Source organism: Notolabrus celidotus, chromosome 4 (genome assembly GCF_009762535.1).
Source record: "Notolabrus celidotus isolate fNotCel1 chromosome 4, fNotCel1.pri, whole genome shotgun sequence".
Classification (NCBI taxonomy): Eukaryota; Metazoa; Chordata; class Actinopteri; order Labriformes; family Labridae; genus Notolabrus; species Notolabrus celidotus.
In genome coordinates this window covers 28,001,864-28,023,850 of record NC_048275.1, presented here as the reverse complement: position 1 = coordinate 28,023,850, position 21,987 = coordinate 28,001,864, and the positions used below count along the sequence as shown (strand labels likewise).

Below are 21,987 nucleotides of genomic sequence, written 5' to 3'. Positions count from 1 at the left end.
ACAACTTAACTTTCACTTTTATTTCTTATGCTTTATTAACTCCTTATGTCCTTATGTATAATTAAATTGGTTAAACCCCTTAATTACCAGCATGCTACAAAATGTTATGTAAAATTGTGCCTAACAAAAAACTGAATATGAAGTCAATTGACAGTATCTGACCAAGCAGCAAACCTCGGGTCTAAAAATATGAGTCCAATGCGGAAGTGCTGAAAACTGCAAGGCAATGGTTCCAGAAAGTAGTATGGGTTAAAGGATTATTCCAATAACCTTAACCCACCCAACGTCCCCTTTTTTAAACATATTTTGGGGTCTAAACCTAGCGGCAACCTCCGGTCTAAAATTATGACTACAATGCAGAAGTGCTAAAAACTGCAGTTCATCAAGGATCCGCTTGAAGCTTGCTCCGGAAGTACCGGAAACCACATACTGTATACACTAATTCAAAGACACGATCTTTACAGCAGAAATAAAAGTTTACAGCCTTGTTCAAAAGAAGATTGTAGTCTGGAAAGCTCATTTCTTGATCAGCACACACTGTAGGGGGGGGGGCTGAATTTTTTTCTAACGCAGCAATTTCGAAGATATTGAGATTACGAGTCTTCCAATGAGAGGCACAGCTGACTTGATTGATAAGGTGGGAACATTTTAGCTGTTGGCTAGGCGGCTCAAAGCCTGCCTCTTTATGTCACAATCACTCGACAGCAGCAATATGGCTGCCTCAAAACAGCTCTTCAGAAACAGACAGGTTATGTCACAGATACTACGTCCATATTTTATACAGTCTATGTGTCTGACTGATTGGCAGGATGCATCAGCAGGATTTGAGACCTGACCTTGCCGTCATTTCTTAGCGTTTATGGTCCTTGTTCGGTTCCTGAGAGAGTGAATTAAAAATAATATATTCCTTTAAATGTGGGTTAAGCTACATTACAACAAATATCATTCAAATGACTGTAGGGACCTATGTAAAGTGCAAACATGAGATATTTATTGAGTGTATGTCAAGAGATCCTGAAGAAATGTCTGCACAATGTTCACACTGTAATTGCCATTGTAATGACAAAAGGCTTGTGTAGGATGAACCTCTGTAAACTGTTTTAGCTGATGTTTCTTTTGTCAGGCATATTTCACCTTGTCTCCTTGAATCTGCTGCAGAGAGGTAAAACATCAAAACCAGAGAGTACAAAATCAGCATTCTCACAAAGTCACAGAGTTGAGGGTGTTCAATAAAGAATCACAGATCATCTTTAATGAAATGGTTAACCATTTCATACATACATGCAATACAAGAGAGAAACATCACAGGTATGCAGAAAATTATATGACCATTACATTTGGGAGTCCATAAAGAATGCAGTTGAAGGCTGAAGGTGTGAGAGTGTTTCTGTGGTGAACCTTGTCTTCCTCTGAATCAACATGGACAGCCCTATCTGTGAAAGAAAGGAATTATAATGAGAAAGTTACTTAGATGGATCTATAATTTGGATGTTTCTGCTTGATGTTTGTTTTTTCTGTTTGAAGAGATGCTCATTTAAGGAGGAGGATGATCTACCGTGTGATCCTGTAACCTTGTGACACGGCATCTCTGAACTGCTTTCATTCCTCAGGGAATGAACCGACTGTCCAGAGGTCAGTTTGACCTTCAGTAGATCTGCAAAACACAGTGACAGACCCAGGGTTAGCGCCAGGGCTGCAAATGATGCTCAGTATTTCAGCGACTTGAAGGGAACTCACTTTTTTTAAACCTGGTCCCTATTTTTAGATATTTGCTAAATGATCAACTGCTTCAAGCCTTTTACATCACCACCGTCGTCAAAGCCACCTGACTCCACTACCAAAACAGTTTAATTTCCACAGTAATCACTACAGATACCTCTATCAATTAGTTTGTTTGTGTCAATGCGTGACTTTGGGGTTTCAATGGTCAGTTTGACCTGATGCAATATTGCTGAAACATAAAATGACTAAGAAAAGCATCTGATCATCTCCATCTCATCAGGGCCCAAGTTTGAAAACACAAGAAACACTCATTCAAAATCTATCAGGTTTAAAAATGTAGAGAAAGCATTATTGTTTTAAACATACTCTCCAGAACATGGGCCAGATTGTGAGTACTCTGTTGAAGGCTGCTCTGCCACTGGTTGAGGCCGATACAGCTGACACCTCCTAAACTCAGCAGCAGAGTGGTCTGCAGAGGTTTCTCCAGAGACAGCTGTCCTGAACTGCAGAGAAGAGAGACAGGTAGAAAGGGAGAATATCAACCACATACAGTGATAACAATAGCATTAATCAACAAGTTACACTGATAAATTATTTTCAGTAAAGATACTTATTTTAGATATTTTACAGAGTAGTAGTTATACAGTGTTCATTTTAGATGTTTTTATAAAAAGCAATACATGAAAAAAGAAGAAACAAACGTTTTTCTTTTTATTACATTTTAGAGATCACTGTAGGATATATTATTATTAATAAAATTGGCTTTCCCACTGTAAAGGCACAAACATTGTCTTGATAGAAAATTCAGTATTAGAGGAGGAAGATAATGAGCAGAGAAAAGAATGGAATGGAAGGTGAGTATCAATTTGTTGAATTTGTTACCTTTTGTGCATGCCCAGGTTTGTCAGTGGAGCCACGCTGGCTTTGTTTTGAACCAAGTCAAAGAGCAGAGCCATGCGGCACTCTGGGGAGAAAACATCATAATCACTGTCTGGACAATGGAGGAAAACTGAATTTTGCATGTTTATTGTTGCATTCACTCCAAATCAGCAGCCTTTTCATTTTCTTCATATGACCATGATAAAAACAGGATATGTTATACAGCCCTGCAGTGATAATTATTCCACTGAGCCGAAGAGGTTCTCCAACACAGACTGTCTGTAACTTCAACACAGGTCCATCTCTTATAAGAACACAGAACAGGCTTCTACTACACAGACCTTTGGACTGAGGCTGTAAGTGTAAGAAAGCTGGAGTGACACCAGGTGTGTGTCACTGAGGTCATCTTTCATCTCTATAGGCAGTGGCTCTCATACATACCCCTGACTGAATTCCTACAATATATAGTGAGTATAACATCTGTGTCCAAAGAGAGACACTGCTGCACCCTCCTCTCTGCAATGAAGCCACATGTGGCAAAAGAGGGGGTCCATTCAGCCATCACGTCACTGTCACAATGAAGCTTTGTCACTGAAGAAATCGAGTCAAATAGTAACGTCATTAGGTAACAAAAAGATAAAGATGCAGAGTTCCCAGAGAAGACAGGAGTGCAGATGGTATTGCACGTAGGCCACAACCACTCCTTTTTCTGAGAAACCCTTATCTGCCATCACCTAATCAGATCCCGGTGGCCAATTAAGTGGAAATTGTCCAGTGTGCTGTGAAGTAACAGCTGGAATTCAGAGCATGGTGTCAGTCACACTATAGTTAGCAGCACTAACAACACGCTGGCAGGTGGCACATATGTGTGGCCTGAAGGGATGTGTAAGGCCAGCCTGTCACTGTCAGTCAAACTGGATTAAGTCCACCAAACATCTGACCACCTGTGTTTTTGGTGAAATGGAGGAAAAAAATCAATACTCGCGAAGCCATACTTGTTTTGTAAAGTCGCTCATAAGAAGGAAAGGCTAGAGAGGAGATCATGTGAAAGGAGAATCCTGTTTTAAAAGTATTATAGAATCCAAAGCTGAGTTCAGACAAATCACAAAGGGGATGTAAGCCTCTGTACCTGCACAAGTTTGAGCAGTGGATCAGTTGGATTTCTTCAGGTTAGTAAAACATGAGCCTTGTATATTCTCCCTGACAGAAACATCAGAAATCAAACCTAATCCAATGTAGTTTGTTACATCCTCCATTAGTGGACACAACTAGTTTTATTTCCACTCCTTCTCCCGGAGCTGTGTCAGTATCAACTCTCCTGCTGCTATCAGCTACTTGAGTATGACCAGTGTCCAGTTTGCTTATCTGTTAGCTAAGATTAGTACAAGGATTACTATAGTAAACACCAACTACTGGCATTACCTTTTAGTTGTTGTGTGCTTGTCCATCTGTTTATACTGAGAGGATGTTGCACTGGATCTAGCAAGTCGCATGTTGGTTGCAATCTGGCTCACTACTGTAATATGAACCCTAACCAAGCAGATTTCTCTGTGCTTCAATTACAATGAACAGGCTGAAGGGATGCTAAAATGATGGTTTGCAGAAAAGTAAGAAAACATGACTTTGAAATGTGTCTTTATCTAAAAGGAGTTTCGGTCAACTATTTCTGATGTAATACCAGGACATGATAAGTGCCAATGTTGATAAGCACTAATGACAGTTTATGGATTATTCATGGGATTCACATCCATGGCCAAAGTCACCTGTAAAAATGTCTGAATGTGATTGTGCAGCTCAAAAAATATGCTTCCTTTTCCCGAAACCAAACGGAAACCCCCCGTCTTGAAAAAGCTCAGATTTAGATACACTTTTTGTTATACTGGTTAAAATGATCTTTCTGTCCTGATGACAATCAATACATAATATGTTCTTAAAAAAGAGTGAAAAAAAGCCGCTATCTACAGCCGGAGTAAACCTGGGAAAACACCAACCAATCCCTGCCATCAGGAGCCAAATTATGAAACCAATTAAATCCTGTCCTGCCGTTCTGCCCGCCTCCTGCGCGTACATTTCATGTTTGTTTGTGTTTTTAACTTTCACTATGATAATGTTTTGGTGTTTTCTCACCCCTGAGTGAGACATGAGTTGACGTAGTGCAAAACATAAACGATGTGCTGAGGACCGGTTTGGAACCACTCACGATCATATGGTAGCGAATCAGCGGCGCTCATGCATGTGAGCGGGGCGTCGTTTTGGAGGGGCTCCAAGGGGAGGGGGGGAGGGGTTAAACGGAGTCATGACAAAATGCTACATTCAAATTCATGCTAGTTTTCCAAGACTACCTACTCTAGCTTTAAGGCCTGCCTCAGCTCCACATATTTACCAGCGTCTAGATTGACTGGAAGTTTCATTGAGTCAACATTTTAAAATAGCAGCTACCACTATTGGGCTTCATCCCGCCTCTTGAGAGACCAAAGGGTAACATCACTGTGTCTATGTTTTATACAGCCGATGTTCTGAACACACTTTGACAAAGAGAGGAGGGAGAGCAGATAGGAGCGTTTTTTTCTCCTGGTGGTGAATAAATGACAACAGCTAGGAGACCAATATAGATATCACTGAGAGGGATCTGACTTCTTTTATAGTTGTTGTTTTTTTAATTCAATTTTTTCTATTCATATTTGTATTTGATTTTCCCAAGGTCATTATGGGAATGGTAAAGTTTTGGACCCCCCCTGGCTATTTCTGTAAAATTTGCCTAAAATGCCTAAAAAACACTCCAGCCCTCATGCCCAACCTGAAAAACCATGACCAAAAAAAACGAGGTACGTATTGATCATGGCTGAATGCATTGTTGAATCCTTAAAATTGTTTAATCCTCAGCAGTCATACATCTTCTCTGTCAGTTTATTTTTAACAGCATCTTATTAAGGTGGTTGAAATGCTTCTGCAGGGCTTCAGTATTCAACCTCATTGATTTAAGAACCTGAATACTTCTGTGTACACCCACTCAGACTAAATGACTGATGAGTTTGAGGAGATGAAGCCTCCTGCTCCATTCACTGCTTACATAATTAACAAACAATGCTGCTCCAAATTTCAGCCATTCATTCATTACAATATTTTGACACCTATTTATTTCGTAGCATATAAATACTTTTAGAAGGTCAGAGCAGTGTGATGCTCAGAGTATTTGGTGACACGGGGTGTCGTTGTCATTCTCTTCATTTTGTATAGATGACATTTGCATTGATTGTCTTATGTTTCTAAAAAAGGCCTTAGTGAAGTAATAATAGCAATGAGGTGACAGACGTATACCAAAATAATGGCCCCATTTTTATTTGATGAACAAAGAGTGCCCTGGTGTCATTATTAATAGATGAAGGTGTAATATAACTTCCTTATGTACAGGGGGTGTTTCACATTAAGTTTGGCTGCCTGCGCTGCTTGTGTTATGTTGAGACAAACTGAAAGAAACCATAGCATGCAGCAGATATGACAAAATGGCATCTTCCATTCAAGTAAAGAAGAAAAAAACATCCATTTATTCATGTAAAACTGCTCTGCATTAAAAAACATGACTTCGACTGTTTATGATGGTTCACTGTACCTGACAGATCGAGGGCTGCTAGTTTTCCAGGCGGAATGATTGCCATGAAGCGCTCCATCCCCAGGTAAATGATGGCACTGCATTTGCTCAGCAGCTGCTGCATCTCCAAGAGACTGGAAGCATAACAGAGAAGGTGAGTGGTGCAGAAATGATCAGGTGTGTGTCTGTTTTTAGCAGCAAAGATTGCACAAAGACTTGCTGTATTTTCTTTCTATGCTCAGCTTTCCTTACCTTGGTGTTTGCTTGCTGCCCATGAAGCCCTCCCACTGCAAGGTGAAATGCTGACTGTGTGTTTCCAAAATCTCCTCCATCCTCGTACTCAGGCTGGTCCCATCTGTGTCCCATTAACGTCACAAATTAATCACAAAACCTCTCCGCAAAGATTTGACATTAACAGGGAGCTGAAGTGCTTGTCAGGCAAGGCAATGGTTCCAGAAAGTAGTATGGGTTAAAGGATTATTCCAATAATCATAACCCATCCAACGTCCCCTTTTTTAAACATATTTTGGGGTCTAAACCTAGCGGCAACCTCCGGTCTAAAAATATGACTACAATGCAGTTGTAGTCATATTTTGATGAACTGCAGTTCATCAAGGATCCGCTTGAGGCTGGCTCCGGAAGTACCGGAAACCACATACACACCTATTCAAAAAAACCTGATCTTTACAGCAGAAATAAACATGTTACAGCCTGGTACAGCCTGGATGAGTGTAGTCTAGATAGCTCATTTCTCGATCGGCACACACTGTACGGGGGGATGAATTTTTTTCTAATGCGGCAATTTCAAAGATATTGAGATTACGAGTCTTCCAATGAGAGGCATAGCTGACTTGATTGACAGGCGGGGACACTGTAGCTGTTGGCTAGGAGGCTCATAGCCTGCGCCTTTACGTCACAATCGCTCGACAGCAGCAATATGGCTGCTGCCGATGATTGGTCTCAAAACAGTGCTTCAGAAACAGATGGGTGATGTCACGGATACTACGTCCATATTTTATCCAGTCTATGGTCTAAACAATAAGCATAGGGGCTAAACATTCTCGTGTGACTCACATCCAGGGCCAAAGTTTTAGGATGCATTGTGTCTTACCAAAACTGCCTTCATTGCGGGGGTCAACAATATCTGTAAATTTATTTTAAGAATGATGATCCATGAAAAAGGGAGATATTAAATCCAGAGAACTATGACTTTAAAAGCAGAACTACTAAGTCAAACAGATAAAAGGATACATTTGAAGTTACGCATGTCCACTGGACAGGTGTGTGAAGGCAACACACGATTCACAGGTACCTTGGGGAATGAATTAATGTAATAAGTAATATATTTATATAGACACACAGATGAAAATAATGTCTCCGTGTGTATCTGCTAATACCAGTTGTAAGAGAGAATATAACTGCAGCATATAACATAGAGCAAATAAATAAAAGTAAAAAGGAAGGAACGGCTGGAAAAAAAAAACAAGGTGTTGCGTGACAGAAGATAAATGCTCTGAAGCTGAAATAGGATCTTTATGAAAACATGTTATGTAATTGATTGAAAAAGCAAAGTTGAAAGGCAATGAGGGACTTAAATTATTGCCTGTGCTGACAGCAGGTAAAAGTAATATTGCTGTCTGTATCTGGCAGCTGCAGATTAATTTATTGAACTCACCACTTTGATGGCTTGGCTTTGATCTGCCTTCGCCTTCGTTCCCTTGCCACCTTTGGTCTCTTTTTTGTTGTCCCTTTCAACTGCAACAAACAGGAAGCAGAATTAATATAAACACTTGTCTGTCAGTAGATTACACAGCGTTTAGACTGGTGTCTGCAAAGTCAATGGCATTTAGTGGTGACAGTAGAACTGCTGTTAAAGCTTCCTTATTATGAAACATAATTTTCTGCACATGATTCAGCATTAAGTATAAATAACGTGAACTAATATTCTTTAAACAAATAAATAAATAGATGTAGTCCAAGCCTTACTGTACCTACCTTTACATTCTCTCAATTTTACTTTTTTTTCTTTTTATGTCTTTGCTGTTCTGACTACTCACATCCTACAATCAACATTAATGGAGTGAAAAGGTCATGAATTAATGCTGAATCAAAATCACCTCAGAAATACATGTTTAACCATGTAAGTATCAGAAAGCCAGAGAGGGAATGACTCAAATATATCAGGTTCAGTATTTCATTTCTAGAAGCATCAACGCTTGAAAGTGTTACATAGATGGGTAACTAAATCTATTAGGGATGCATTGACATATCTGAGCATTGATATGGGGTAGTATTTCAGTTATCAGCCTATTGACGAACAATTTGACACATGATGGCAAGCCCCATGTTGTAGCCTATAGTCTGTTTTTTTTACAGAGAGCTGTTTATGTTTGAAATTACTCATTCTTTATATTTTTTACTTAAAAAAAAATAGACTGCTTTTCCAATGGTTGATGCATTTATCTAATTGTAATCTTAAGTGTTTCTGTTTTTTCAATTAAGGTTTTTGTTGAGCAGTCGAAGGGATGGAATTTGCATCATACTGAGATTGTGATTTTAAAGAACCTACAGAGGCTTGTTTTTAAAAAGAATCTGTAAGTAGACGTCAGTGCTAATTCATTTTAATGTGTTATTTATGTTCTGGGGTTAAAGCCAAGAAAGATAAGTACAAACATGCTGTGCCACTCTTACTGAATCCTTTGTTGTATTAGAATGTTAAATCTAAGGTTGTTATTAACTTGTACGTTTGACTTTGTGCTTATTTATAGATAGAGTAATGAAAGCCTGAATGACTGTTGAGCACCAGACTGCAGTGGTGACAATCTGGTGTTATCAGACTGTGTCTGGCCCGGCTGCTAGACAGGCCTCCACAGATTGTAGCCATTCCCACGGTTCAAGTTGGAGCTGCTACTAAGGCTCTAAATAGTTTCACTCATCCTTATAAAACCTCACACATGTTCAAAACCATGCTGTACATATTAAGATTTCATTTTATCTTCAGGTAAAGGTCATTTATGGTTTTTAAAAGTCAAGAACATAGCATTCCCTTTTTGGACGATGACTTGTTACCTAGCTAATGACTCATCTTAACCTTGTAAATCCTCCTTTGTGATACCAAAGGCGCTAACCTTAAAAAAACCACCAGGAAAAATTGCTTCCCAACACACTGTTGGAAAGTATAGTCCCACTTTTCCCCTCAATGATGCCTAACTAAAGCAAGAATTTAAAGAGATTGGCAGGTTATACCATTGTTCTTAGCTGGCTACTGAAAGAGCATTTGGACCCTGAACATATTCATATATATTCATATAAAGGCAAACATTTCCCACCTGAAGGCAGTCTTTTTATAGTCTGTGCTAATTTGTCCTGTGCATACTTCATGCAAAGCACTGCACAGAATAACAAATAGCCCTTTCAAAAGTGGATTCAGGCACTATATCTTCCTGACACAATGGTAAACTGTAGATGTCAAAATTATGGAAATGACGGTCCAAAGAAAAAAACAAATTTTCCCAGTCTCATCATCGTGCAACATGTTTGATCCAGACATTGAAAGGTATTTTAGGAAACACATGTTCCTGTAGTTTCCCATCTGTGGCATATGCAAAAGTCAGATGATGCACACACACAAATGTACCCTAGTTTAACAGTAACCTTTGAAGGTTCATTTATGTTATGCAAATGATTCAACCTTTAAAAAGGTAAAGATGTCTGCAGCCTTCCGTGCCCTTTTCTAACCCCTTTCTTTTCTCTCCAAAATAATTATGTGTAGCTCATCCAAAGGAGGGAAGAAACTCCACCAAACAATACTCTGCTACTTTGCTATTTTAAGAAGGTCACGGTAGACCGCCTACAGTCAAACCCTGGGAGTACACAACAAGGTAGGTGATGTTTATTAAAATGTTTTTATTGCATTTAATCTGAGAATATAATTCCAATGAAGAAGGACAAATACATTTTAATAGGACTATGTCTTCGAACATCAAGACAGTATTTTTCCGTGTCCTACTCCCAATAAAGAATGACTAAGTCAACACACTTTAAAAAAAGAAAAGGAGTAAATATGTAGAATCCCCCAAAATCTGCTGAGTAATGACACCGGCTCTACTCGTGTAGTGACGTACACCGCTGCAACTTTAGAACTGAGTGTTTGTGTGGCCTTATATCATTTCTAAGTTAACAAGAAAATCTTGTTAAGGGCATGAAGTTTGCATTTTTGTGCTTTGAAGAGTCCTCTGTGATCTTATTGCACCCGCAATGTGCCGTGACAGCAAAAAGAGTTCAGTTGATATTCTTACTAGAGAAAAGCAGTAAAGCAAATGTATTCCTCTTACACTAAGAGATCAGTGTAGGATGCAAACTGTAATTATTCTCCAACAATCAATCCTATACATTTCCTAATTAGGAAACTTGTGTTTTTTTCCTAAATCATATTTTCTAAAACGCTGAACATCAGCATGGGAAACAAGCACAAGATATAGTCATATAGAGTGAGACTCAAAGTCATCAATGTGAATTTGAGAGCTGAAAAAGAACTGGAAAGAAAAATATTCAGACTCAGTGTCAGTTCTCTGCCTACCTGCTTTCACTGAGACACATATGGATGTCCTGTGTCTGGTTGTCAGTCAGGAGTGCAATTGGGTCACTGTCAGTCAGGTGGCAGAAACACATGCCAAGATGGCACTAATGTTGCTGGTATGCAAAGATACTTATGGGCCAGCTTTCCCAGTCTGGTAAATCTCTCTGCATTGACTTCCCACCAGTCTGTCAGCTTTGTGTCCAAAGATGAGATAACGTAGCATAAAAGTTCACAATCTTTGTGTCCGTTTCATTAGTTTTGGGTGTTGTGTATATGTTGTGTTGTGTTGGGTGTTGTGTATATGTTGTGTTGTGGCTCTTTCTGGCACAATCCTTGTTGCTGAAGTCTACTCTGTCCCCCTTTAGCTCTGACAATCCAACACTGCTGGTTGAGTTAAAAGGAATCACCAGATTGACTGTGAAACACAGAGATTTTCCTGAAGATGATAGACTTAATCAGTTGTATGAACTGGTTTGGCTTGAAGTCCCTCACTCCCGCTTTTAGTTTTCTTCGTATCATACTTAAACTCTTTCCCGACAAGGGTTGTTAGCAACGTAAATCTACAGCATCTCAAAGTCAGACAGTGTGATGTTGCTCAGTGAATTACTCCAGCAGGCACAGCAGAATGGCCACAGTTAATGGACATCCACTTTAGTAAAGCAGGCCTTGGCGTTCACGGATGTCCGCATGAACTTCTGCATGCCAGCAGGATGCGAAATGACCTTTCTCTCCTGAACAAATTCCATTTCTATGGTTGGCTGCCTGCAGTCACCAAACAGTCCGCAACTTGTGTTCGCAAGTCTTTATTTACTGAAATAAGATGAGGAATTATGTGAGGCAAACATCCACTCTTTAAACTGTAGAAATATGTCTCTCGGTTACACAGTGGGATTTCATTGCTCACCACATGAGCCCCGTCGTTTCTCATGAAATCTATGAATTGGGATGAGCCACATTCAAAAGCAACACGTAGGTTTTCTTTTACAAGTTGTGTCTCGTTGTTTCTTTACTGCATCTGTTGCAGTCTTTGTTTATGTCAAAATCTTTGAAGCAAATTAAAGCAAAAACATTTCAAATATTTCTCAAGGTCATACAAAATTAAATGTATTCTACCTTGTATTTTTCAAATGTTCACGTTTTATTTAACATTTTATCTATTATTTGAGTTATTATTTCACAAGGCTAAATATCTCTAAAAGCTGCAAAGCTTAAACCAAATCCTACGTAAATCAATTAACTTAATGATTAAAGTAGAACAACTGTCAGGGATTGAAAAATACCCAAAAAATTAAATACTTCTTTTACTTTAATTTTGCTCAATTAAAAGACAAAAATCACATTGATGCAAACACCTCTGAATTAGCTCTCAATTATGCTAATTGCAGAGAATGGAAAGATGTTTAATTATTTTCATCTAAAATAGAAATACAGTGCATAATTTAGTTATTTAGCGGATTGTGGTGTATTCTCTAAATTGCTTCACATCCCATTAAATATGAACAATTCAAACATCCTATGAATTATTACACTTGTGCTGTAGCTGCACCCAGTACAACAACATTAGATAACATAATCACTTTATAATGATGTACAATGTGAGGACGCAAAAAGTATGTGTCTCTCTGCAAAAAGAAATGCTCAGGTTAATGGAGTTTAAACAGGATGACCAAAAACACACAGAAGGAAACAAAAAAGCCCTTGGCGGCCTACAGAGGTGTGGTTTTAAATAGTCAAATAGTAATTAGATCGACAAATGACCAAGGTCATGTTTGAAATCTAATGAAGTGAAAAATAATTATACTAACACGCATGTCCTCATTCATTTTTCTCTACCTTAAAAAAGTAAGAATTCAAATTTTATTCCCCCCCCAAAAATATGTAGTCACTCAGAAATCAGTTCGGGTAATGAGTGAGTGTAGAACTTGCTTTCTCCCTCTTTGGCCAATAAAAAAGGTGTTTGTACTTCAGCACTTAAAATGCTGAGTGTTAAGATAGAGCAGAGATGACAATTCTCCTGATGGTTTTATATAACATCATGTGAAGTCATTTGCACTTCCACACTCTAACAGGTTTCTAATAATACATGTGCTATGTCAAGAACTGCATTATTCACGCTTGTTGTTTACACTGATAACTACATTTCACAGGCTTTAAGTGTTTAATTCAATGCTATGTGCATGCAGGTGGACAAGCATGTGTTCAACATGTGTTTTTTTTTTTTTTTTTACCTCTGACTAAAAGCTAAAAGAAGTCATAAAGCTGTTAATCCTGTTTCCCGAAGCACTCTGGGCTGGCAGACATTTGTAACCTTAAAATATGTCTTTCTAGAATAAAGGAAAATAACTGAGAGCAAATATCACGTTCTGTACTCAAACTGTTGGTTGAGCTTGACAGAATTCAATAAACACACCATGATCAACAGACTGGGATACGATGCAAATGCGTCCTGAGTTTGACATCACTTGTTGCAGTCTTTATCTGTGTATGAAAGAATCAACTGCTTCTTCAAGCTACTTCAGGCTGACCAGGGCCGAGTTTCATAGCTTAGATCAGCTAGGATCAGTACCAGTAGTATGAATCCAGAATTACAGGATTATAAACTTGCATTAAACAGGCTGAAAAAGACAAAATAAAGCAGATACTTAAGTTTATTTTTAGGTCCGTATGTAGCTAAGGCTGTAGCAAAACAAAGTCACACCAATTTCGTGCTGGAGTTGGATATAATTCAAATTTGTGTATCCGTGTGACTCTTTTGGTGTGATTTGCATCACCAGGTGTAAATTTGAATCAGTGCATTGACTGCATTTACTTGACCCGTACAAAAAAGGTCCTTTGCTCTGGGCGTGAAAACACTGTATAATGTAAATGTTCATGGGAATGACCAGAAAACCTGACACAGTTCCTGCAGACATTTGTTTCAAATATCTCTGTATGTGTGTATCTTGTACCTTTCTGTGGTTCTGCACTGGTCAGGCGACTGTGGAGGACCTGAAGGGAGAAGTCTCGGGACACAGAAGTCAGGCCGTCCTCCTGAAGGATGGACAAGGCTTCCAGTGGTAACTCCAGTAACACAGTGTCTGCCAGCAACACCACAAAGTGCCCTGGTTCTGCTGGTGATTTCACTACACACAAGACAGCATATCTTTAAGTGAATGTATGAAGTATATTTCATCACTGTTGACTTTGTAAGACATGACTTTACAACAACCCTTAAGGAACTAATCTCCTCTTATGAAGTCTATCATTTCTACCGGGCTCAGTGTGACAGTTCAAATAGCTCTTTTGAAAACAGTTTAGTGGCACTAGTATCCTCACTGCTTCATATTGTGTGTTTAAATCAACATGTATCAGATTAAACGCACATACAGCTACCACACTGGCCTGAGGGGGACCAGCTGCCGCCTGCTGAATAGAAAACCGTTGATGGGATGCGATTAAACATATAGGCATCACAGCGGATGTTGGAATAGTGGTTAATGTGACACACTATAAAGATAACCGCAAAGCCCTGAGGGTGTCACAGAAAATCAAGCTCACATCCAACACACGCCTCCTTTACCTGCACTCTCTTTCTCCTCTTTATCTTTGGTTTTGGACGTCTCAGGGGCAGGGAGTGATGCAGCCCGAGGCCTGAGAGAGAGGAGAACAGGTGAGGATCACTAAGGCTAGTCTACCTTGTATCTGACAAGTCTGAAAATACAAGCAAATACAGTAGTGGAAAATGTGACAAAGTCAATAAAAAAGACTTCTATGTGATTTTGCTGCAACAACACCGAGGACATAACCCAACTAACAAACACTGACAGATAAACATGTCTCACTTTGTGTTGTTACAGACTGGAGAGGACTTTCCTCACATGGATATTTCTACTGATGACAATAGTAAACCCTAAAATAAACTAGCATGGACTCTTCCCATAGGCTAAGAAAACTAAATGAAATGTGCCAAGAGAGGGCCATCTCATATAAAGAGGCTACAATCCTTGTTGCAGTGGTCGCAGGCTGCATGAATTCCCCCACTCTCTACTATCTCTCTCCACTTTTCCTATCCAATAAAGGCACAAAGGCCCTTTTTTAACTTAAAAAAAAAGTAAGACAAGATTATCTGCAAATTAAGCTAGAAACTCCTGCTGAAACATGCTTATGTGTGAGTCGATGTTATTCAATATTGTTTGAGGGCTCACTTTGCTAACTTTCATCCAGCTGTCTACCACCCCACAACTCACAGATCAGGCTCAATAGGCAGAATTACAACTATATAATGTTACCAAAATCAGGTTCATTAAAATATTAATGTAGGAATAAAAGCCTCAGTCAACAACAACAGAACAAAGTCTTACAATTTGTGTACATTGTTCTGCATGTAAAGAACTTCACCTGAAGCCAGAGAAGTCAAGCTGAGTGAGAAGTGGCTTAAGGTAATCTTCCATATCTTGTACAACTTCTCTGAAGTGACGTGTCAATTCTTCGTCTGCTGCAGTTTTCTGTGTATGGGAACAAGAAAGACGATGGTTTTCAGTATAAGTCAGCTGTCCCAAGACTCCTTGGTGAGTTGGCAGAGACATGAGATGGTAATAAATACAGCAGTGTGAACTTATTTATGAGGCTTGCAGTGAATAATGTTAATAGATTGATAGAAGACGTACACAGGGAAAAATCTGATGCTCCTCAGTAACCTGTATACTGCCCTCAGTGGCTTGCAAATTCTGCTGGCAGGCCTCCTTGAAGAGGCTGAGTCTGGTCTCCTGACCAAAGGCCTGAGTCCGCTCCCTCAAAGCCAGCAGAGCCCGCGGGCAGACAGAAACTTTAGCTACCCTGGAGCATGTCAGTGTACCTACAGCACAACAAAATGGACACACAATCAGACATGCATACACATACACACAAGCCTGTAATTGGTTCCTGTGAGCACCTCCAACCCTTCCTCTTTTTATAAGATCTTCAGCTGTCTTCTTTTTTCTCATGCTGTTTTATTCCTCACATTTGTCCTAATTCTCTCACAAGGCATCTAGTTCTTTTTTTCTATATCTACAGCTTCTAATTGCAGACTAGTTCCAGGAAAGGTCATGTGATAAGTTCCTACAGTATGTTAATGCTCTGTGACGACTTGGGAGAGCTGGTTTCTATGCAAGGCCATTGCAAAGAGGAAGAGGGGAAAAAATCTGGTGATTTGTTCGAAACGGCGTCTCTTCCCCTCTCTCCTTGTGCTCATTCAAACTGTGCATTCTGTATTTTTACATGTTCAAACTGAATATTCATCAGATGCAGTATAATAATACATAAAAGGAAGAAATCTCTGAAGTATGTTTGAAGTTGAACAGCTCTTAGTAGTGTTGGCATAAGTGTAAAACATGTACAAGCTCAAACCTGCGCATTGTGTGGCCTTTGTCTTTTGATTTGGAGTTTCAGTCACTTCATAGAGGGCTCCATACAGTTCTGACCTGAAAACAAAACAAAGAAACACTCACAAAAAAAACTTTGTAACTCTTAGATGAATGCTGCATGGACTTCTTCATAGGTTTGATATTAAAAAATACAAAATTTTGAAACATCACTCAGAGTACAAATGCACTAATCTGAGCCACATGCCCTCTAGTGGCAGCAAAACCACACTGAAGGCCCCTTTTGACTAAACCTGATAAGACTTGTGTGACGAGGAGTCATTTACTCTTGTACCACAATAGTGTCAGAATAATAAGAACAGAGTCCACGACATGACAAAGAAAATGAGAAAAAAGATGGGAACAAAACAGAAATTACCCATCATCAGAGTGCTGGAGCAGCAGGATCTTCAGGTTGGGTGGAAGCTCCGCGAGGATGTTCAGGTGGTTAGGATTGATGGTAAGCTGGCTGAAGGCCTGCAAACCAGAGAGGCATATGATTGGGTTTTTTTCTTTTTCTAAATGAAACAATTCTTGAAAAGCTGGAACAGATTTGGCCAAAACATTTGATTTCAGATCATTCTAACAATCACCTTAGAAATGTACCCTATCAATTTGGCTATGTCTATTTAAGCTGCAAGATTACTGGTCATTCCCTCTGCTCTGTTATTGCTCCCACTGCCTTTCATCCCCACCACCTCCCCAGCATCCACCTGCAGGCTCCAGGTTGGAGGCTTGAGATATTATCTCAATACTCCTCAGTTTCTTCATGTAAAATAAATCTGTGGGGAGTGATGAGGTCAGATCCAGATGCCAGACACAAACAATATTCTGCTGCTACAATAGTTTGAACAAATATGTGAGTTGTATCACTGACGATTAATGAAACTATTTTCTTTGTTATATAGTATATCAAATAAACAGTGGTATTGAATCAATTATTCAGCAAATGTTCTATATTTTTATTGGCCGTATCAACACAGTGAAATGTTTTTGTCTTTGCCTCCTCTGCCTTTTATGGGGCAGCTCTCATGTAACATCTGGATGTATTGTTTTCATAGTTGTTCAATTAAACGCATGTTGCTAAGAAAAAAAGACAAACTTGAGAAGAAGTCCTTTTTTCAGATCCAATACTTTGTGTGATTTTGTAAACCTGCATTACATTCAGAGCTAAGGCCATAACAGCACAAACATAGTGTCCTCCATCAAGGGGATTTAGCAAGCTCTCTCTGACAGCATCCATAAATCATAAGCGAGGGGGAGTTGGCGACCCCGTACCTTGGAGAGGCTGTTCAGGGAGTCCTCAACTCCCTTCAGCATGCTGCTGGGCCTCTCTTCCTTAGAGAGGAGCAGTTTCCTGTGAAGGCTGAGCAGAGCAGAGAGCTGGGACTCACTGGTGCAAGAGCAAGCAGAACTTAGGACGTCAGCCATCGTAGCAACAGTGCAGCAGCTCTGGGAATACAACAGAAGATGGATGAAGCGGCTGTTGGTAAACGCCTGAATTATAGTGGGTGATGATAACTTGAAGAAAGCCTTCTAGAAAGCAGAGATGTGTGGCTGCAGTTTGTGTGGTTCATTGAGCCACCCGCATGGTGTCTTAATGCAGTCTGTCAGTGTTTCATGCATACTTCATATGGAACCTCTGCAGTGTACATGGAGATTAAACCTGATGTACAATACCTGAAACAGAGCAAGGTGTTGGCCTGCCACTGCAGGATCTGACTGGCCATGACACTCCAACATATGTACAGAGGCATCAGCCAGGATGGTGTAGGGCAGCTTGTGTTGGAGACACAGACCGATGGCCTCACTCAGTGCATTACTGGCTTCTGCTAACAGCTGCTGGGCTCTGCACCTCCTCTGCTGTTAAAAAGACATGACACACACAAAATGTATGCAGATTAATACATTTATACACAGTATGCCACATTACATTACATATGCAGACATGCTACACTATGCATATAGTTTACAACACTGAAAACTATTGTGCAGGCAATCAATACATGTTAAGTTCTTCTCAAGATTATGATGGCAGACAAAGGCAGAGAATCTGCAACAGCCTGAACGATCTTCATTTGGAGAAACATGCTGCAATGCTCGAACAATGCAAATTCATAAAAACATGCTCAAGTCTAAAATAAATGCAACAACATAAATGCACTGCAAATAAAAAAGAGTGCTGCAAAAAGTTAAAACAGATTGACAGCAAAGGTGTTGCAAAAACACAAAAGATGCTAAAACAAAAAACAAGAAACATCTGTAAAAGAAAAATGCTGCTGATCCAGACTTTTACACAAGTGCAGCAGGTCTGTAGGGTTCAGTGAAGCAGCTTTATTGTTGATACGCCATAGAAGAAGACCAGAAAGTACCACAGTTTGTTATTAGGGATTATTACCCAGCTTTCTTACTGATCTTCCGGCTGTGTAAGGGGCTTGATTCTGATTGGTCAAAACCCCATGACAACCCCTTAACAATGGTTATTAACTTTCACTAGCATGAGCAACGCCAGAGGCAAACTGATCACACATAAGGGATAATGTATGGTTAGCAGGTAGTAATGGGAAATAGAATCCGAACAGGGTGAGACAAGACCCCAAAGCGAAATTACTGAAGCCAGGAGAGTTTGACCTGGACTTTGACACCAGTAATGGCTAAGAAAAGGTTGGGATGGGAGAAGAGTGAGAGGGATGTCAGCAGTAATTGTACTTCGCCTCAGGACACCTGAATGAGACTGCTCCATGGCAAACTGCTGATAGAGCTTTTACCAACATGCCAGAGTTCACTGAGCCTTACAACGGACCGAGTCTGCTCATAATTCCGCTAGCTCTGTGACTACCCAAGGTTCGTAGCTGGAGGAAGCTGCACCCAGCAGCACAGTGGAATGCTTGCCAGGTTGGCTCCAAGAATCCTGGGGCTGCTACCACTGAACTCCACCCAGGTCTCTGAATATGGTGAGATTACTATAAATATCTTGGCTTCAGTGTGAATGAATGAATTACATTTCTTATTTATTTTTAGTCTTTCATTTACGAAACCAACTTCAACACGACTCCCAACTAATTGAGCTAACTTTGAGTTAGTTTGCATTTTGCAGTGTTTGTCTATTTACAACATATTCACTGTTAATGCAGTTGTTTTTAGTTTCTGCAGCACAATTTATCTTTTACAGCACATTTCCACATTTGCATTGTTTGAGCATTTGCAGCTTGTTTCTCCAAAAGAAAATCGTTTGGGTCCTTTCAAATTCCGTGCCCTTGTCAGCCACTGCACAAAATAAAGAAATCAGGGGTAAAGGTAGTTAGGGTTGAGAAATACAGTAGTTAGAGTTGTGGATAGGAGAAGGGAGGATTAAGGGATAAGGTGGAAAACAATGGGGGTTGAGAGAGTTGTGGGTAGGAAGTTAAAGAGAAGTCTTGGAGGGTGAGCTTAGAGGTAGATTCTCCTCAAGTTCCCATTGAACACTGGAGGAATATATTGCTCTCAGAAAGTTTTTCTGCTCTTTCTATAAATTTTCCTTTTCTCTCTTGAGGTTTCTCTCCCTCTGCAGGTTGTGTTGTGTACTGCAGAGGACCTCAGGAAGTCAAGAGCTTTATTTTTTTAACTGCATCTTTTGACTTTCAGACTCTCATGATGTTTTGGTAAGTTTGGCCACATTTCTGTGTCATCTGCTGCATCAGGGGCACTTCTAGATGTTTCTGACTGTGCTCAGAGAAAACAACCTCCTTTGCTGAGGTCAAGCCTCTACCCTATCACAGTCATTAGTCAATGCTGCCTCTGACTGGGTCAACAGAGACACAATATTTATTGTTTTTTCCTCCGGCCTGATGGACTGATGCTTTCTCTGATGCTGAGATAGCTTACTTTGGAGAGGACTCAACCCCATGAACCCTATCACCCTGCTGTGGTATCACAGGTGGATAAGCCCTGCTTTTGAACACCTGAATGTAAAACCACTTGTTGTTGTACACTTCTGTGATATATCCTCTGGTGTAGCAGCATGGGATTTGTTCCCTCTGTCTAAGGTTCTTCTATGCTGCACGGGCCCCCTGGTCAGTATTCAGCCAGCTGAGTAGTACCTAGAGATAAACCTGTTTTTTGTAGTGTCAGGTTTTGCATCGTGCTGTGAGGCCTCCACTGCTGCAGTAGTCTGAGGAGCACCTACAAATTGCCTTTTGAGGATGTGGTATTTAGGCACAGTCTCAGACTGTTTAACCCTTTCTCTGCCTGGCCTGCTAAGCTCTGTTTCTGACTGTTGAGGCCTCAACAGATAATAATAATAATAATAATACCTAAGTTTTATATAGCGCTTTTAAATAACTCAAAGACGCTTTACAAAAGAGACAATAAATAAATAAATACAAATAAAGACATACAAGACAAGCAGACAACAAGGGAAGAGGTGGAAAAATTAATGTGAGGGGAATGCCTGTTTGAAAAGGTAAGTTTTTAACTGTTTCTTAAATGAATGAAGTGAGTCAGAAGCACGGATGTGTGGGGGGAGAGAGTTCCAGAGGGTGGGGCGGCTATAGCAAAGGCCCGGTCCCCCAAGGTACGGTGCTTGGATTTAGTGATGGGAGATTGGTGACATAAAGGGTTTTCTTGTGCAAATATAGCTGCCTCATTCTTCCAACAAAGGGTAGAAATCCTTTTAATCAAGGACACACAAGTGACCGAAAACTTCTCTGTTGGCCCAAAAAAGTTTTCCCTTTGTTTTTTTTTTTTTTTTTTTTTTTTTTTTTGCTTTCTCCGTCTTTAAAACACCTGATGCTCTCTGTTTGCTTCTCAGACCTTAGGCTGCCCATGTATTTGTGACTGCCTTAATTGAGTTTGTGGTGGAGCTGCAGAAAAACACTCCGGACTTCAAACTATGATGTGTGAAAGACAGCAGTAATCATTTTTCTTCCTCATACAAAGACTTTTCTTGAATCGTTCTCAATATATGTAGAGAGATAAAATCCACTTTCCTCTTATTTTGAAAAATTCAAATACATTCACATTGACATTAAGAGAGAATTTATGGGCTAAAACAACTGAAACTTTAAAGGATACCTGTTAAATTGGTCAAAATTCAGACTTGTAATGCTTTTTATTTACATTAGTTGAACTTTGTCATGTGTTTTAAAACAGAAAGAGGACTTCGGGTTTAGTTGTTCTCTTTCTCTAGAATTAGTTTGTAGATGTTTCTTTACATCTAACAGGAACAATTATTATACTAAAAAAATATGAACCTATTACAGGTGTCAAACTCCAGAAATACTTGTTTTTCTGTAATCTTTGAAGGAATCCTCTTATTGCATTAATCTAGTCTCAAAACCAGACCCATATGGACTTAAGCCATTACTGAAAGCTTTACTTTTGAAACTTTATCAGACCTCACTATCATTCTCTCAGTGATATAAAAAAATAAAACATTCTTTGTAGAAGTAAAAGAAAGAGAAAGTCTAATCCTTATAATTTAGGCTGTACCTGCTATTCAATTTTTAATGTATCATCATCATTCTAACTGTAAGAATATAAGTTATCATTTCAAGATTTGATTGGTGGAAAATCATTATGCTTTCACTTTCATTCCTGCACTAATCTACTTCTTATATTTAACATTTTGATTTGATCTCTCTCATTTCTAACATTAATTTTTTAGTCTCAGTCGACTGACTTATTAATGTTTTATCATTCATTGATTCATTGAGCTTTTGTTGCCCTTCAGTTTTAAATATATTTCTTATGCTCGTCATATAATGCACTGCCACTGATTCAAATGTATTTTATTGTAAAGCAATGCTTTCAATAAAACTGAAAGGAAATAACACCATGTATCGGTGTGTTTTTTGGGC

The 21,987-nt window shown here is 39.5% G+C and overlaps 1 protein-coding gene and 1 long non-coding RNA gene across 2 annotated transcripts in view; one reads left to right on the top strand and one right to left on the bottom strand.

Annotated features, from left to right (window-relative positions):
- Positions 1-1,216: 1,216 nt before the first annotated feature.
- LOC117811639 (cilia- and flagella-associated protein 46) overlaps positions 1,217-21,987 on the bottom strand; it is an 83,987-nt gene continuing 63,216 nt past the window's right edge. The window contains 17 exon segments of the mRNA XM_034682043.1: positions 1,217-1,433; positions 1,556-1,654; positions 2,089-2,225; positions 2,605-2,686; positions 6,212-6,324; positions 6,443-6,545; positions 7,302-7,334; positions 7,442-7,502; positions 7,866-7,945; positions 13,718-13,891; positions 14,329-14,399; positions 15,147-15,253; positions 15,416-15,603; positions 16,137-16,210; positions 16,530-16,627; positions 17,429-17,602; positions 17,831-18,013. Coding sequence (XP_034537934.1) covers positions 1,321-1,433; positions 1,556-1,654; positions 2,089-2,225; positions 2,605-2,686; positions 6,212-6,324; positions 6,443-6,545; positions 7,302-7,334; positions 7,442-7,502; positions 7,866-7,945; positions 13,718-13,891; positions 14,329-14,399; positions 15,147-15,253; positions 15,416-15,603; positions 16,137-16,210; positions 16,530-16,627; positions 17,429-17,602; positions 17,831-18,013 — 1,890 coding nt within the window. The 3' untranslated portion in view covers positions 1,217-1,320.
- LOC117811640 lies at positions 8,645-13,911 on the top strand. Its single transcript, XR_004631037.1, has 3 exons — positions 8,645-8,784; positions 9,963-10,071; positions 13,743-13,911. It is a non-coding gene; the product is annotated as an uncharacterized LOC117811640 (long non-coding RNA).